The sequence below is a fragment of the Lepisosteus platostomus genome, chromosome 10 (genome assembly GCF_059453375.1).
Source record: "Lepisosteus platostomus isolate fLepPlt1 chromosome 10, fLepPlt1.hap1, whole genome shotgun sequence".
Taxonomy (NCBI): Eukaryota; Metazoa; Chordata; class Actinopteri; order Semionotiformes; family Lepisosteidae; genus Lepisosteus; species Lepisosteus platostomus.
The window spans coordinates 54,991,026-55,005,190 of NC_142620.1; the positions used below are offsets into that span (position 1 = coordinate 54,991,026).

Consider the following 14,165-nt stretch of genomic DNA (forward strand, 5'->3'; position numbering starts at 1 on the left):
AGAAGCAGTTTTTTTTGTCTTCTTACACTTCCTGAACGCTAGGCGGCGCGTCTCCTACAACCGCGCTATGAACACGAGTAGTAGCTTCCCCCCGACTTTTCATATATGCATCTGCTTCCGGGGCAGCTCTTCCTCTTCGCTTCTGCAACGGGTTGGCAATCATGGTAAGCGAGACTCGGCTCTCGTTTCTTTTTTTAATCGATTGTAATCTTTCAACCTGAAGTTTCCCTGTAGCATCCAAACACAGTTATCGTGTTCACGAGTGTCTTGGCTACGTGTGGACCCCATTATGGCTGGTGTTGGGTTTGCAAAACTGAAACATTACGAATAAGTGTTGTATGCGGCGCCGACAAGTGTAGGGTTAGAAAATGGCTGCCTTATTTTGTCGGAACGCTCTGCAGTACGTTACCAAACTGTATTTCCTTTGGGCTGTGTGTTTAAACGCACATGTTTAGTACGCATGCTGTCGTTGCTGTGTGCTCTGGGTGGCGGATTTTGTATTTCCACGGAGTGGTGTGTGGGAGTTTGTGCTGTGTGGGTCCGCCGTGTGTCATTTTCACATTGCAAAGTTGTCTGAGCTTGCTCGTTAGAGCTGGTTTAATAAAACCCACGGGCAGTCTTTGATTTGAACAGTAACACGACTGGTCAGATCTTAGGGGGCAGTTGTACGAAAGTGCTACTTTTCGACAGCCACCAATACGGGTCGGGTAGTAAGCTCGCTCCGATGGCTGCAGTTTTTTTTTTGTTGCGAAGTTTACCGAGCTGTTTTCATGGAGCGGAGCTGAGTGGTTACAGGCGGACTCGGAAGGGACGTGTGAGACCACTGAGGCTGTAGTCCAGAGGCTGGCCTGGTCGAAGAGGCTGCCAGGCGGGGCTGGTTCAGATGCCAGTCCGACCCGGCCACGAGTCTAGGGGCTGTGGGAGGACACCGGAGCGGGCAGAGACGAGCAGCATGCTCTGAGAGAGCATGCAGGCTTCACACAGCAGGACCTGGACCAGGCTGGGTAGCTTTAAGGAAGCTGCTGTTGGAATTAATTTAGGATCCTTCAGTTCCAGGACGGTCTTAATGCATTATCAGCTGGTAGCCATACGGTCATTAAAAGTTAGGGACAAATACAGAGACTCTCGTAATGCTTAAAATGACTTGGTGTTTTCCAGGTCCTGTCCCCTAGTATGCTAAGGTTGAATAGCTGCCCCCTTTCTGATGTTTTTTCCCCTCTCATTGTGACGTTTAGGTGAACGTGCCGAAAACCCGCAGGACCTACTGCAAAAAGTGCAAGAAGCACCAGCCCCACAAAGTGACCCAGTACAAGAAGGGCAAAGACTCCCTGTATGCCCAGGGTGAGTGTCTGCCCTCGCATAGGGCATCAGGGGCCACACTGTGGCAGGATGTCCTGTCGCAGTAGCAGGGTTCTTTATCTTCTTCTCTTGCAGTACTGTCCCTTTTGTACAAACGTTGGTTTAAAGTCTTTTGAAACATCTTGTGCTTTTTTTCATTCCAGGTAAGAGAAGATACGACAGAAAGCAGAGCGGTTATGGTGGTCAAACGAAGCCTATATTCCGTAAAAAGGTATAAATGCCAATTATCACAAACTGATGAATTATACATTTTCCGTATTGCTTCACAGACATAACTTTGGTATACTATTTATCATCACAGTTTTATTTTTTTTAAATGGATGGTTTTGTCTTTTGATTACTGAGATTTGTGAAATTCTTGGGAATAACAAGAGCTGTCTTTCATTTGTGTTGCGGTGTCGGAAATGAGTTTGGTTTCTGTAAAACGCTTAGCCGTTGTTGCTGCTCCAGCGTTTAGCCCTGTTCCTTCCTGTTGCAAATTGAGTGCCTAAAAATGGCCTTGTCTCTTCAAAACAGGCTAAAACCACCAAAAAGATTGTGCTGAGGCTGGAGTGTGTGGAGCCGAATTGCAGGTCCAAGAGAATGCTGGCCATCAAGAGGTGCAAGCACTTCGAGCTGGGAGGAGACAAGAAGAGAAAGGTAAGGAGCAAGCAGCCCCCCCCCCCATTGGCCCAGGCCGTTCTGAGCAGCACGGCTCACCTCAGCACCTGACATTTCACCCACACGTTCAGGACACCTGCTTGTCTCTCACCCCAGCTAGATGGGGCTGGGATCATTTTTCCAAATCGAAATGTTGTTTTCCTTTAGAACTGACTTGTATCAGACATCTGACCATAAACGTCTTGGAGGTATTGAAGTTTGGAAGATGCCTTTTCGCATTTAAAGATTGGTGCTCAAAAGGCTCTTGCTGTTGCCATGGTTTGTTCTCTAATGCCGGAGATCTCTTGCATATTGAATGCAGTTTAAATCGATTAATGCGACCACCACAGTAGAATGTTTGCCTGATGAAGCCAATTGTAGTATTTAATTTGGTCATTCTTTCTAAATCTTCTGTAAGGTGTCCTGTCAAGATACAGTAGATAGATGCCTATATGTTGAATGAAACTGTTTTGTGCTGAACAAATGAGGATTTAAATTTAAACTGTGATGGTGTTTGTCAAGTAAGAATTAAGCTGTGGGTGTAATATTGCCCATTCAAATTAAGTTTAAGTTCATTCTGCACATCCAGATGGTAGAAGTCCAGTGTTCAAGTTGGACTGGTAAAAGCCATGTCTATGCTCGTGCACAGAGGGTGTTGAGCTTGGTTGGGTGGTCATTTTGTCTATATCAGATTCTCCGCAGCTACTTCTGACTGTAGCACTTAAGGCTGAAGGCTGACGGGAGCCTTACGGATTTCTCCAGTGTTCATGTAGCACTGCACAAAAGCAGATGTGACATTCTCTTGAGTGCTGCACACAGTTGAGCTCTCTAGTATGTTCGGTGAGGAGAGCTGCTGTGCTGAGGAAGTATAAAGCTGTTTCATATAGCCCATGGCCAAAGATGTACTTTAGCCAATGCAAAAAAAGGGAGATGCCAGACTGCTTCATTCTTGGGGTTAGCTTGTTCAGTAAGCATTTCACGAAGATTACAATGTGGTTAATATCATACTGCAGTGTGTCAAAAGGGCATTCTGTGACCCTAACCAATTTGTTTTAATGCAGTTTTTATAATATGTGAACATTTAACAGCAATTTGACATTTCCCCCCCCCATCTCTTTCAGGGCCAGGTCATCCAGTTCTGAGCTACACCTTTTTTTCTTGTTTTTTGGATATTGCAGCATATCAATAAAGAAATTGGTATGTACCATGAGCCAATTGTCATGATTTAAAATGCTAATGTCAAATTAGAGATCACTGAAACGAGGGGTGGTGACTGACCTGACACTTTACTGATGCAATACAGCTGAGTATTTCATGTATGAAAGTGTGAAAGACCTTAAAATTATGATATGAACAACAGATCAAAATGGGGATAGTAGGAAATCAGTTTATTTTAAAGAAATAGAATATAAAGTCTTAACCCAAATCAGTTCGTACAACAAGCATAAAATACTTTGTTCTGCAGCTCCCGGCCTTTCCTGAGGTAAATGTGATTTTGGTGTGTTGTGCAAATTCAGTAACTTACATTTAAAAAAATATATAGTCTAAGACTAAAATCACTAACATTATCAGTAAGGGTCAAACCCACCACTTTTAGTAAAATCAAATGACATAATTCTTAAAAGTTAAACTGAACCAATGCGTACTGTCAAGAGTTCCCTTTTCACCCTTCTAATGATTCAGTTCACCTTGCTACAGCATGACTGCTGTAGATGTTGAAAGAGGAGCAGAGCCCGTACAAAATAAAATTCAAGAGAAGTGCAGCAAGGCAGACTGGGGAAAAATGCCCAGAAATGTAAACGGTCGATGGTGTTGTTCACAAGTTGGGGTCGCGCCCTTTCTTCTGCTTCTCGAAGTCCATGGGCCAGACCCAGTCCTGCTGCGTGCTGGGCCTGCTCGTGACGGGTGTGGCGGTGAAGAGCAGAGTACCCGTGGGGTTGACGAGAAACGTCAGCTTGGAGTCTGAGGTCTGGACTCCCAGCTCTTGGTACTTGGGCAGGACCTGCGTGACGTTGCACTGGGGGAAGCAGATCTTCTTGCTGGGCAGCACAGCTGCAGTGAAGGGGAAGAAGCCTGGTCCCCCTATTTCCCGCCTGTTCAGCACTGCATAAGCCATTTTCCCTCCAGACAGGGGCCGCTCCCACACCTCGAAGCTGTTGGCCTAAAATTTAAACAGCAAAGGAAACGTGTAAAGAAATCAAACATTTTCAGTAATGAATCTCAAGTCCCGTGGTTATCTTCAGAGGGGCGAGATGGGAGTTAGGCCTCAGGTTGTCTTTTTTGCCAACGGAAGACGGAATTCAGTGATGAAATTGAGTCACTAGTTCGTACCTGGCCAACGATGTTCAGGATGATGCTAACAAGATGTTCATTATGGCTTCTCATCACTAAAAATGCAGAAAAGTGTGTTGCTATAAGAATCTACTAACTTCTCTGCAACTGAAACAAATTTAAAGCTTTAACTTTAGAGAAGATTCAAAAACTACCAAACAACTCACTTATCCCTAGCATGCTTAACTTCTCAACTAGTCGCCTATGGGTTCTTGCATGTTTCAAGATAGATCGCAGTGAATGCTAAGCATAGCTTGGTACAGAATAAAACTACTCCAGTGTAAAGCAGTGCCTTGTTATAAAAGGCAAAATGTCTTTAAACAGTTTTTTTTTGTCTTGTTACTTTTAAAAATGACTTGAGCTGAGCCTCACCTTCATAGTCTGGTAGCCCTGCATGCCCAGGGGGTCCTGGTTGATGGCGATGACTCTCCGGTTCTGCAGCAGCTCCTTGGACTGGGGGTCAATGTCACGCAGGTCGTTGGACATCATCAGGGGGGCTGCCATGATGGCCCACATGGCCATCTGAGTCTGCTGCTGGTCTTTGCTGAGTCCAAAGTTTCCAATCACGAGCTGAGACACAGAACAGCATGGTTCGAAAATGGCTTTTCTAATCATGGCCTTTCAGAGCGCACAAATTGTCTTATTTTCTTTTAGCAAACATTCTTTAGGTTCATTGTGCGGTTTTAGTTGTGATGTTTAGAGGTGAAGTCTGGAGGATCCAGTGGGGTGGAGAACTGAGGAAGTGAAGACAACACTAAGGAAGTGGGTGGTTTGATCATCTATAAACAGGATCCAGGACATTAATAAGTGTCAGGATTTTTTAAATTCAGTCTTCCTTAATATGGAACTATTTTATTTAATACCCATTTTGAAATCACTGGTGGGTGTGTTGAAAGCATGTTTTGATTTGGCTTATTTGTTCGTGCCACAGCCACGAAGTACTAGGTTTAGTCCTGAAGTCTGCGTATTGCTTTTGTGGCTCCACAGCTAGTTCTGGGTAGGAGTCTACACGTAGCCTGAAGGATGCAGAATGAGGTAAACAGCCCTCTGGGTTTTGGTAACTTGGCCTCGCTCGAAACGGGGTTACCATGTCAGGATCGTTCCACCCGCCGGGCCCTGCAGCCGGGACGATCTGCTTCTGGATGCCGGATGTCAAGTCGATGATCTGCTGCACCGTTCTCCAAGAATCGAACACATCCTCGAAGTTGCGCCACTGGTTGCAGTACTGACGGATTGCGGTGTAGTTGGGCTGGAAAAGACCCGGGTTGTGAAACGCTACCGATTTAAAACATCGGGGTGAGTCATTACAAGTTCAGCTGCAGCATTTTTAATTAAAAATATGGGGGATCACTGCACTGATGCGGCAACAAAACTAAGAGAAAACATCTGGTCAGAAAAGGCTGCTGCTGAGTGTTATGAGAAAAGCAGCTTAATAAGACTGCAGAGCAATATCAGAGAGCCCTTGCCATAGCTTTGGAAGTTCAGTGATTTTTAATGATAGGTGGCCTGCCTGCTTTCAAAGCTGCATTGCACAGCAGCATTTATTTTAGAACACATGGAGCTTAACTGGAGTTCACATTCTCCCAGGTGCAGATCACGGTGAAGGTGCTTGAGAATAGTATCATAATGTGAACAGTGAGTCTGCAGGCAATTCTCTGGGCCTGATGAATGTGAATAAACACTACAGTGTGATTTACCCTTCAGCACGCTTCAAAATACGCTATTGAACAAAGCCACAGACCCTCAGGATTTATTCCAGTGGAAGGATAGATAAAAAATACAAGTTTTGAAGCTTTCAAGCTTTTAACACTTTAGGTTTTAAATGTTTCCATTGACTGCAATGGTAACTGCAATGGTAGCTTTTGGTGTCTTTACAAATATGTAAAAGATCTTTCAGATTGGTTTGTGAGCATAACTATTGCCATGGTAAACACTACCACTTCTGTACTGCTGCCTGAAAATCTGCACACTTTATTTCAGATAGCTTACATTTACCCCCTTTTTTCCATATGTAGTTTTGGGATATTTGTGACATTTTTGGACTGGCAAATTCCTGTTTGTAGAAGGTCAGTTAGGTTTGGAGGCGAAGTTAAAGAAATGCATTAGAGTATCTGTTGCAGCTGGTAGTGTCATGTACCTTTTGGTGAGGTGATTCATATAATGGCCATTCACAGGAATACAATATCTTCCTCCCAGTCTGATTGAGTGCCCTCGACATGTTTATGTAACCTAGAGAAGATTTTATTTTAGAAACATGAGAAAGTAAAACTTCATCTTGTGACCATGTGAACAAGATATTACCATGGAAGCCAAAAGTGCTAATGCCACTGTAGCAGAGCTAGTTCAGATACGGTGACGTCAGCGCCCTCCCTGCGCGTAGCGGGGACCTCAGCTGCCTGCGCTGGGGGGGTCTCCTTTAGCTCATGCGGCTGGTTCCCTGTGGCGTTACGCCGGAGACCCGGGTTCGCGCCCCAGGTGTTGCGGGACGGAGCGGGGTGGCGGAGGGCACGAGCCCGCGCGGAACCGCGGCGGTCACGCCGTCTCTAGAGTAGGTTGAACAGTCTGTACAGCTTGTATCTGAGTGTCATGCTGAAGTATTAGTGTTTCCATAGCACCAATTCTTTAAAGAAAATGCCTCTATAACCCCTCACCTTCTGCATATAAAGTCCAGTTTGGCATATTGCATCCATCATATTTGAGCAGGTCCACCTCCCACTCCGCAAAAGTCTTGGCATCTATGTCGTAGTGGCCATAGCTCCCAGGATAGCCCTCGCACGTCTTCAATCCCACATCCGCATAAATGCCCAGCTTGAGCCCTTTAGAGTGGATCTGAGAGCAGATGGACAACGCAGGAGAGAACAGTGCTATATTCGGTTTGAACGCTAGAGGGAGCTGTTGCACAAAAAATGCATTTCTAGGCTTCAGTGATCACCTGCTGTGCTGATCCTTCACCTTCGACCTGCCTATTTAAATACTTCAGGCTGTTTAATGCCCACACTGGGTAAGCTTGAATATTAAGATATTGAGTGAAACTGATTTCTTTTCCCTGAGAAATCTAAATTGATGATACAGCGAAAAGACAAATGTGTGAGGGTGTCCAGCCCTGCGCTTGGGCCAGGACGCTGTGGACCGGCCGTGCTGCTGCACGCCTGACTCACGTAGCGGGCGAGCTGCTTGATGCCGCTGGGGAACCGCTTGGGGTCAGGCTGAAGCCGGCCCCGGGCGTCCCGGCTGGGGGCCAGCCAGCAGTCGTCGATGCACACGTACTCGTAGCCCGCCTCCTTCCAGCCCTCCTCCACCATCACGTCCGCCATCTGCATGAAGAGCTTTTCACTACAGGGTCACACAGAGGAGAGGGTCTGTTGCGGGCGCCCACTTCTGTGCGGGAGATCGCATTCCACTGCCACAGCCTGCGACACATACACCCTGGCCACCAAGGCCAAGCGCTTCTATCCGAGCGGTTTTTGTGCAGCGGGTAACGTATTTAATTTTTCCCTAAAATAATTATTCATGTACCTGCATGTTCCTTTCCAATCCCCTCTCACAATGCTGTTTCTGATTCGCCTCAGGCCTGTCCAGGAGCTGGAGGGCCGGTGTGTCTGCAGGTCTTCATTGCAGATCAGCTCTTAATGAGCTTCATCAGATCGCTACTGACTGAACTGTACAGCTCCTCCCGGCTTCAGGTGCTGCTGCTTTAAAGACACCTGGAACACCGGCTCTCCAACACCAGGACTGGAATCCCCCGAAATCATTCAAGTCTTTTCTACAAGTGATTTACAGTATGTTTTAAACAACTGAGTGTATGATGAAAAAAAGGACTCATGATGATACTGAGAATCTGCACCTTGTATGAAGCACAGTGAAAAGAAGGGCAAGTTATCTCCCAACAGTTCCTGAAGGCAGGCGGGGAGCAGCAGTGAGCACAGACCTGGAGATTACTCTCCCCCCTCGCTGCCAAAAATATCATTCGACTTTAATGACTAAAAAAGCGCTCTTCAGCGTCTCGGGGAGTGTGATCTCGGGCGGAAATATCAATAAATGCTCAGGCTATTCCCAGAACTTTAGCTGAAGAGAACGAGAGTAGATAAGGACAAAAACCAAAACCCTCAACTTTCTCTACTATAGAATATATTCCAATAAGCACCTACATGTTGCCTGCGCGGCCTTCCAGCGTGTTCACAATGGCTTGTGCATTTTGCTTATGATGATGGGCAAATGTCCCTCGCCCAGACACGGGTTCGAATGCCAAGAAGACTGACGCCAGCTCGTCAATATGCAATCGGCGCACTGACCCGTATGTGCAATGCAGGAACACACTACCTTACCTAATGCAGTTCTCGGGATCGCTGCCACAGTCGACGTTACACACGAATCGTTCCCAGTGGAGCCAGCCCATGGGAGGGGTCAGCGCAAGGCCATTGTCCAGCAGCCGGACAGGCTGAATGAGTGCACAGACACCCACTGATAGCAGCAGTACTGCTAACCTCGCCATTGCGATCGCGACTGCTTTTCGGAAACTTCAAGCGCAAAGAAGGGACAGACCTCTTCCTCGTTAAACCCCACCTTCGTGTCTAGTTTTGCCGGAGAATATGACCAATAATAAGCGGGGTGTGTGAATATCAGCAGGTCGTACGGCGGGTTCAATTGACTTCCTTCTTCCTCTCGTGATCTGGGCGGTCATGTGACTTTCTGTCATGTGATTTTGTTGACTCTCGTCCTCGCTTGTGACTTGAACGGTGTTCCGCGTTTTTACGCTTTGATCGTATTTTGCGTGTGACTTTCCTTTAAACAATTTGGTCGATTCTGTGTCAAAGGTAAAAAAAGACACGCCGCCAGTCGTAAACCAAGTTGAATCTTCCTCCCTGTGGATGCCCAGTTGGTTTGATATTGATACATTGATGTGCGCGTTTATCTGCGCTGATTTAAGACTAGCCGACAATGTTCTGTTCACCAGAGAGGAGATGCACTTAGTGTTTTTTAATCATAACTCATAATTATAATAGTGGTTAATAACGATAACGCAACATTGCATGTATATACCCAAAGGACAGCGAATAGGTTTTGCTAAACGGAAACCCAGTGAAAACGCAATTTAATTGGCTTCTAAGGGGATGTATAGTACAATTAACTATAAAAACGAGGGACCTCGATCTTGAGCTAGTAGCACAGTGTTTTGAAGTTTTTATTATTTTCAAACACGTGGGGTCTGATAGGAAGAGCAGTCGCGATCCAGGTGAGATCCATTCGAGTCTTCTGTCCTGAAACCTCATCCCAGACCCCCTCAGCTTATATGCCTCCTGCTGCTCCTACTTACAGATACACTTGTGATCGGAGGGGTAAGAGCGCTGCTGTCTGCAAAATCTCCGTTTATCCACGAGGCCCGCTGTGCCTATCATGTCCTTGCGCGGTTAAAAACAATGTTAATAATAAAAAAAAAACTACAATGAATATGCAGTGTTGTTCATTTTTCACGGCACAGTTTAGAAAGGACGGAAACGAGGTAAGTGCGTGCGATGCACGGGGTCGACTAGGTGTTTAGACAGATCTCTTCCTATTACTTTTTATTCGGTAAAGGTGCCGTCCGTGTCTGTCCAGCCAGCCAGTCGGAAGGCTGTGGTCAGTTGCAGTAATTGTCCGGAAAGCGTTCGCTCCTTAGAATAAAAATGACCTTTACCACACTGGACTGTCCGCAACATAACACCGTACCTCTCTGCCGTACCCCTTCACTTGAGAGTACATAATCTGAAACAGTCTTAAATGCACAGTAATTTTACTTTATGCAGATTCCCTGGTGGTGGATTAAGAATAAAAACGCAGATGATAATTTCCGAAATAAAATGCCTTGTGCCATCACAGACATGCATTTTTCAATGACAGTACGTTTTGCCACTAAACTGTCATCTATGCCTGTAATGCCATTAGAATTGATGATTAATTCGGAATTTATTTTTATAATGCATTAAATATTTTACAACATATTCAATGTTACTTGGCTTTTACACGGAAATGCCTAATGTTTCATTCCAGTGTTAGTTTCCTCAGATCACTTGCACGTTTAAATTGCAAAACAAAACAGCCCTTTACTTGCTGTGCTGAGTTATACAGCTGAAATATTTAAAAATGTGTATCACTCAGAGCCGATGATCTATAATTCTGAGTTGTATGTAAATAATAATGATAGTATACTTTTATGTAAGTGCTTTTTAAAAATGCTATGCATTAGTGCATGTGTAATATACTTAACAGAAATAAAAGTGATTACTGAAATGAAGGGTTATGCTAAACTGCACACTACAAGTTGCAGTAAAAAGATGCTGACAGTCTCTAAAGGCCAGTGAGTTGCACAGCTGTGGTCCTGCACACTAGTGGGCTCTGTAGCCCATTGAGTGGAGAATGGTCTCCAGTAGTGTGAGATGGGCTGAGTCAGCAGGTCTGAGGTTAAGTGTGGGACTATGTGCAGTAAACCCTAAAGCTAACCTGGAGCTTGACCATTCAATGCTTGGTGCTGTTCAAAGCAGAGCCTTCAAGCTAAACATTTGTCCAGGACAGAGTTACAACCAGAGCTGGAGCTGATTGGCCATTGGTGTCACATTCTCTTGCCAAAACAAGGACACCCTGTACTACTGTATCCTATTCTTGTGTTTTTTGGACAGTGGCATTATCAGAGGAAATCCATTGCACACAAAGGAAGCAGGTTCTTTAGCTGGCATTACCAGATACAAACAAAATAATCACAGTGTTCTAGGCTGCATTTAAGTGTGGTCATTAATAACCAAGAAACCCGACCTTTCTCAAAATGTCAAGGGGACGTTTTTCAACATAAACATTATCAAAGGCTCCGGTAAGAGACAGGCCTGATGCAAACAATTTGTCATTCACTCTACTTAATATCAGAGCTGGAGAAAAGGCAGAGCCTCTAAATGTCAGATTTCAATTTTACTTGCCCCCCTGATGGATGGGCCAATCGACTTACTTAGTTACAGATGTAGTTTCTTAGCAATAAAAGGATCTCGACCGCAACATTGATAGATTCCTCAATTTTTTTGTTTCCACAAAAGCTGGATTATGCTGAGGCACTGCCTGTCTGTGCTGTGGCTGCAGTTTGTGACTGATGCACCACAAAGTGCCACATCCTGCTGTATGTCTTTTATTCTGCAACTTTAACGCCAGACAGTCGTGGGACATGGGCTTCAGTCCACGGCCTGCTGGACCTTACAAACAGTAGGAGAAAATGATATGCATGTTTTCTGATATAAGTAGCACAAAATGGAAACCTTGGTCAAGATGCGTGATGAAATGTTGAATTGTCAATCTTGGCATTATAATCTTGTTGTTATAAATCGTATCAAAGAGCTCATTAGGGTTTCGATAGAAACAGGAGGTTAGGAACAACCAAGGTTGGGCGATGACTTATCCTTTCTCAAAATCTTGCAAATTAAATGAGGTATCAGGTGGTTGAAACTCTAATTCAGACATGTGAAACTGGCTATGCATTAAAAACTGAAACAGGTGGATATCACAGCGCAGTATTCCCCAGTGTGTGAGAGGCAAGTGTACAACTGGTACAGTTTCTGTGTCCACTACCACAGTGGTTTTATAAGCTGTACCTTTCGTGAACAGAGACAACAGGTAAGGGCTTCATTCTTCAAACCCACTGGGCTCGAGTCTGAGGGCAGTAATCTGTTGCTTTATCTGGTTCTTCATTCAGCTTTATTTTAAATTGCATGACAAAGAATTATACAAAGAATGCTTTTCAGCTTTCACGTGTCGCCAGTGCCTCACCTGTGTGCGCGGCCGTGGCCGTATTGGGTGACGTCACGTGTCAGTCCTGCATGACGACACTCCCTCTTGCCCCTAAGCAGGAAGACACTGTTCCAAGCACCCTGGAAAACACATCGCACTTTGAATGATAATTTTACCTCTGGTCTGCAGGGGGTAAAAAGAGCACTGCTCAGTGAGGGTTTTTTCCTGATTACACATAAATATTAGTATTAATTATGGTACAGTAAAGTGACTAGTTCAGTGGAGAGTTACAAGACCCCGGAGAATGAGCCTCAATGAATTTTGAAAAAAAAAAAATCAATATTAATAGTGTGATCAATATGGAATTCTGTTTGTAGCGCTTTAAAAAGGAATACACAAAAATGACCTTCAGTTAAGATGCCATTATTATAACAGCGCGGTAGCTGCCATTCGTGATCCAGCTTTTCGCGAGCTTTAACGATCTTTTTTTCTCCTATTTTAATTAGGTGTAACTGCTTATTGAAGTAATGCGAGTTATACAAAGCATATGGCAAGATCAATGACAAGCAAGATCAGCAGGACTTTATTTATATGCGCGCACACACACACACGCTAAGCCGTAGATGTACCGAAGGCCATTCGGACCAGTATGGATTCATTGTTGCTAATGTGCAGCTTACCTCAGTGTCTCCATTTCCTAACGGAGTGTTCCGACGCGCTTTGTTCAAAAATTGAACTACTGAAGCTGCCTGGCGCCTTTCTGAAAAGTGTAGTTCGTTTTACAAACCGCACAACAGGATGTGGATTGTTTGTTTTTGAAAGGAAGCCATTTAGGAAACCAACTTCATAATGATTTGAATAACATTAATCAATCAAGAAATGGAATAAACACTTCGCAATTACCCCCCCCCCCAAAAAAAATGTGCACAGTTATTTAATGAGTATAGCCTCTAATACAGTTTACCTATGCTATGCTCAGCTCTTGGGGTACAGCGGATGAACCAGCTGGACTACTCAACCCATTGTCCTTCCAGTCTTCTCCAGCCAGTTGCTTGTCCAGTATGTCCAGTATGATTAGAGCTGTTCAGTGCACTGAGTTTGGACGTTCACCTTGTCAAGGAGTCTTACAATCCAGAAATAAGCCTTACAATGGTCTTAGACAAAGGAGAAACCAAACCGGTGCAGTTCTCTCTGCCTAAATACTCTGTGCTTGTGTTGAATACATCTTCAGTGTTTCTTATGCACATGGCACATTTCTGTGTTTGCCACTGTTTTGAACAAGTCAGTGAGGTGGAGCTCATTGTGAAAAGCTACTCATTGAAGACTGAAACCAGGCTAAGACGCCACTCAGATCATGTACAGCAGCACTAAAGGGATAGAAGTGGTCTAGTTTGGTGTGAACTCTTTCAGGCTGAATCAATATCTTGGTTGCACTAGAACTCTGAAACTGAAATCCAGATATTTGTTGGTAGGTTTCCTCTTAATTCTGCACATTAAGAGCTGAGAAAGTTGTTTAGTGTGACAAACTTAAAGAAATAGTGCTCTCTCACGAAAGTAGTTTTTAGTAATCAAAAAGAAACAAAAGCAGAGTGAGGATCATTAATGCCGATTTTTGGAATTCCATGTTTAGGTAACCACTTTCTTTTTGAGCTGTTCAACATTGTTGCAAGGCACGAACCATAAAGCTCTTCCACACAGTCAAATTCTCCAGTCAATTGACTTTTGTCCTCAGTGAAATCCAATTTAAAGTCAATGCAGTGGTTGTAAATCTGCACTGGGTCTGTAACAAGCCAGTAGTGGAGAAGGCAGTGGATGTTAATTTGTGTGCTTTATTGGACAGTTATTTAAAAAAAGTCCCAGAGAGAGATGATACGCCAAGATACGGGCAGGAAATGTATGACTGATCTTTAGCCAAACAGATAGCTTGACAAGCACACATGTGGTGTCATCACCGTACGAAAAGGAATGAAAAGAATCTCCATTCATTGGGTCAAAGCGTCAACAGAGAAAAAGTGTTTTTCTTTCAGCTGTCATCCTTGGATTTATTTTGTTAGATGCCAGTGACAGTCCTTTATGTGGCTGGGGATGAGATT

The 14,165-nt window shown here is 44.4% G+C and overlaps 2 protein-coding genes across 3 annotated transcripts; one reads left to right on the forward strand and one right to left on the reverse strand.

Moving 5' to 3' along the window:
* Window positions 1-12: 12 nt before the first annotated feature.
* rpl36a (ribosomal protein L36A) lies at window positions 13-3,208 on the forward strand. Its single transcript, XM_088597451.1, has 5 exons — window positions 13-164; window positions 1,236-1,341; window positions 1,503-1,570; window positions 1,876-1,998; window positions 3,120-3,208. The coding sequence occupies exons 1-5, from the start codon at window positions 162-164 to the stop codon at window positions 3,138-3,140; spliced, it is 321 nt and encodes a 106-aa protein (XP_088453577.1). The 5' UTR covers window positions 13-161; the 3' UTR covers window positions 3,141-3,208.
* A 163-nt stretch (window positions 3,209-3,371) lies between these two features.
* Window positions 3,372-9,005, reverse strand: gla (galactosidase, alpha). 2 transcript variants are annotated; one of them, XM_088597445.1, is made up of 7 exons: window positions 8,655-9,005; window positions 7,488-7,662; window positions 6,981-7,158; window positions 6,467-6,558; window positions 5,417-5,578; window positions 4,702-4,899; window positions 3,372-4,159 (listed from the first exon to the last, which is right to left on the reverse strand). In XM_088597445.1, exons 1-7 carry the CDS (start codon window positions 8,819-8,821, stop codon window positions 3,815-3,817), a joined length of 1,317 nt encoding a protein of 438 aa, XP_088453571.1. In that variant the 5' UTR covers window positions 8,822-9,005; the 3' UTR covers window positions 3,372-3,814. The 2 variants fall into 2 exon arrangements, with proteins under 2 accessions (XP_088453571.1, XP_088453572.1); XM_088597446.1 differs by lacking the exon at window positions 8,655-9,005 and adding an exon at window positions 7,846-8,637.
* Between the last annotated feature and the right edge of the window lie 5,160 nt (window positions 9,006-14,165).

What these genes read in the sequence shown, in the direction of transcription:
- rpl36a (XM_088597451.1), top strand. An exon ending in AGCCTATATTCCGTAAAAAG is followed by an intron (nt 1,571 to 1,875) that starts GTATAAATGCCA and finishes TCTTCAAAACAG; the next exon opens with GCTAAAACCACCAAAAAGAT. An exon ending in GAGGAGACAAGAAGAGAAAG is followed by an intron (nt 1,999 to 3,119) that starts GTAAGGAGCAAG and finishes CATCTCTTTCAG; the next exon opens with GGCCAGGTCATCCAGTTCTG.
- gla (XM_088597445.1), bottom strand. Translation starts at nt 8,821, where the DNA reads ATGGCGAGGTTAGCAGTACTGCTGCTATCAGTGGGTGTCTGTGCACTC. An exon ending in CTGGACTTTATATGCAGAAG is followed by an intron (nt 6,559 to 6,980) that starts GTGAGGGGTTAT and finishes AATCTTCTCTAG; the next exon opens with GTTACATAAACATGTCGAGG. An exon ending in GGTGGAACGATCCTGACATG is followed by an intron (nt 4,900 to 5,416) that starts GTAACCCCGTTT and finishes TCTGTGTCTCAG; the next exon opens with CTCGTGATTGGAAACTTTGG.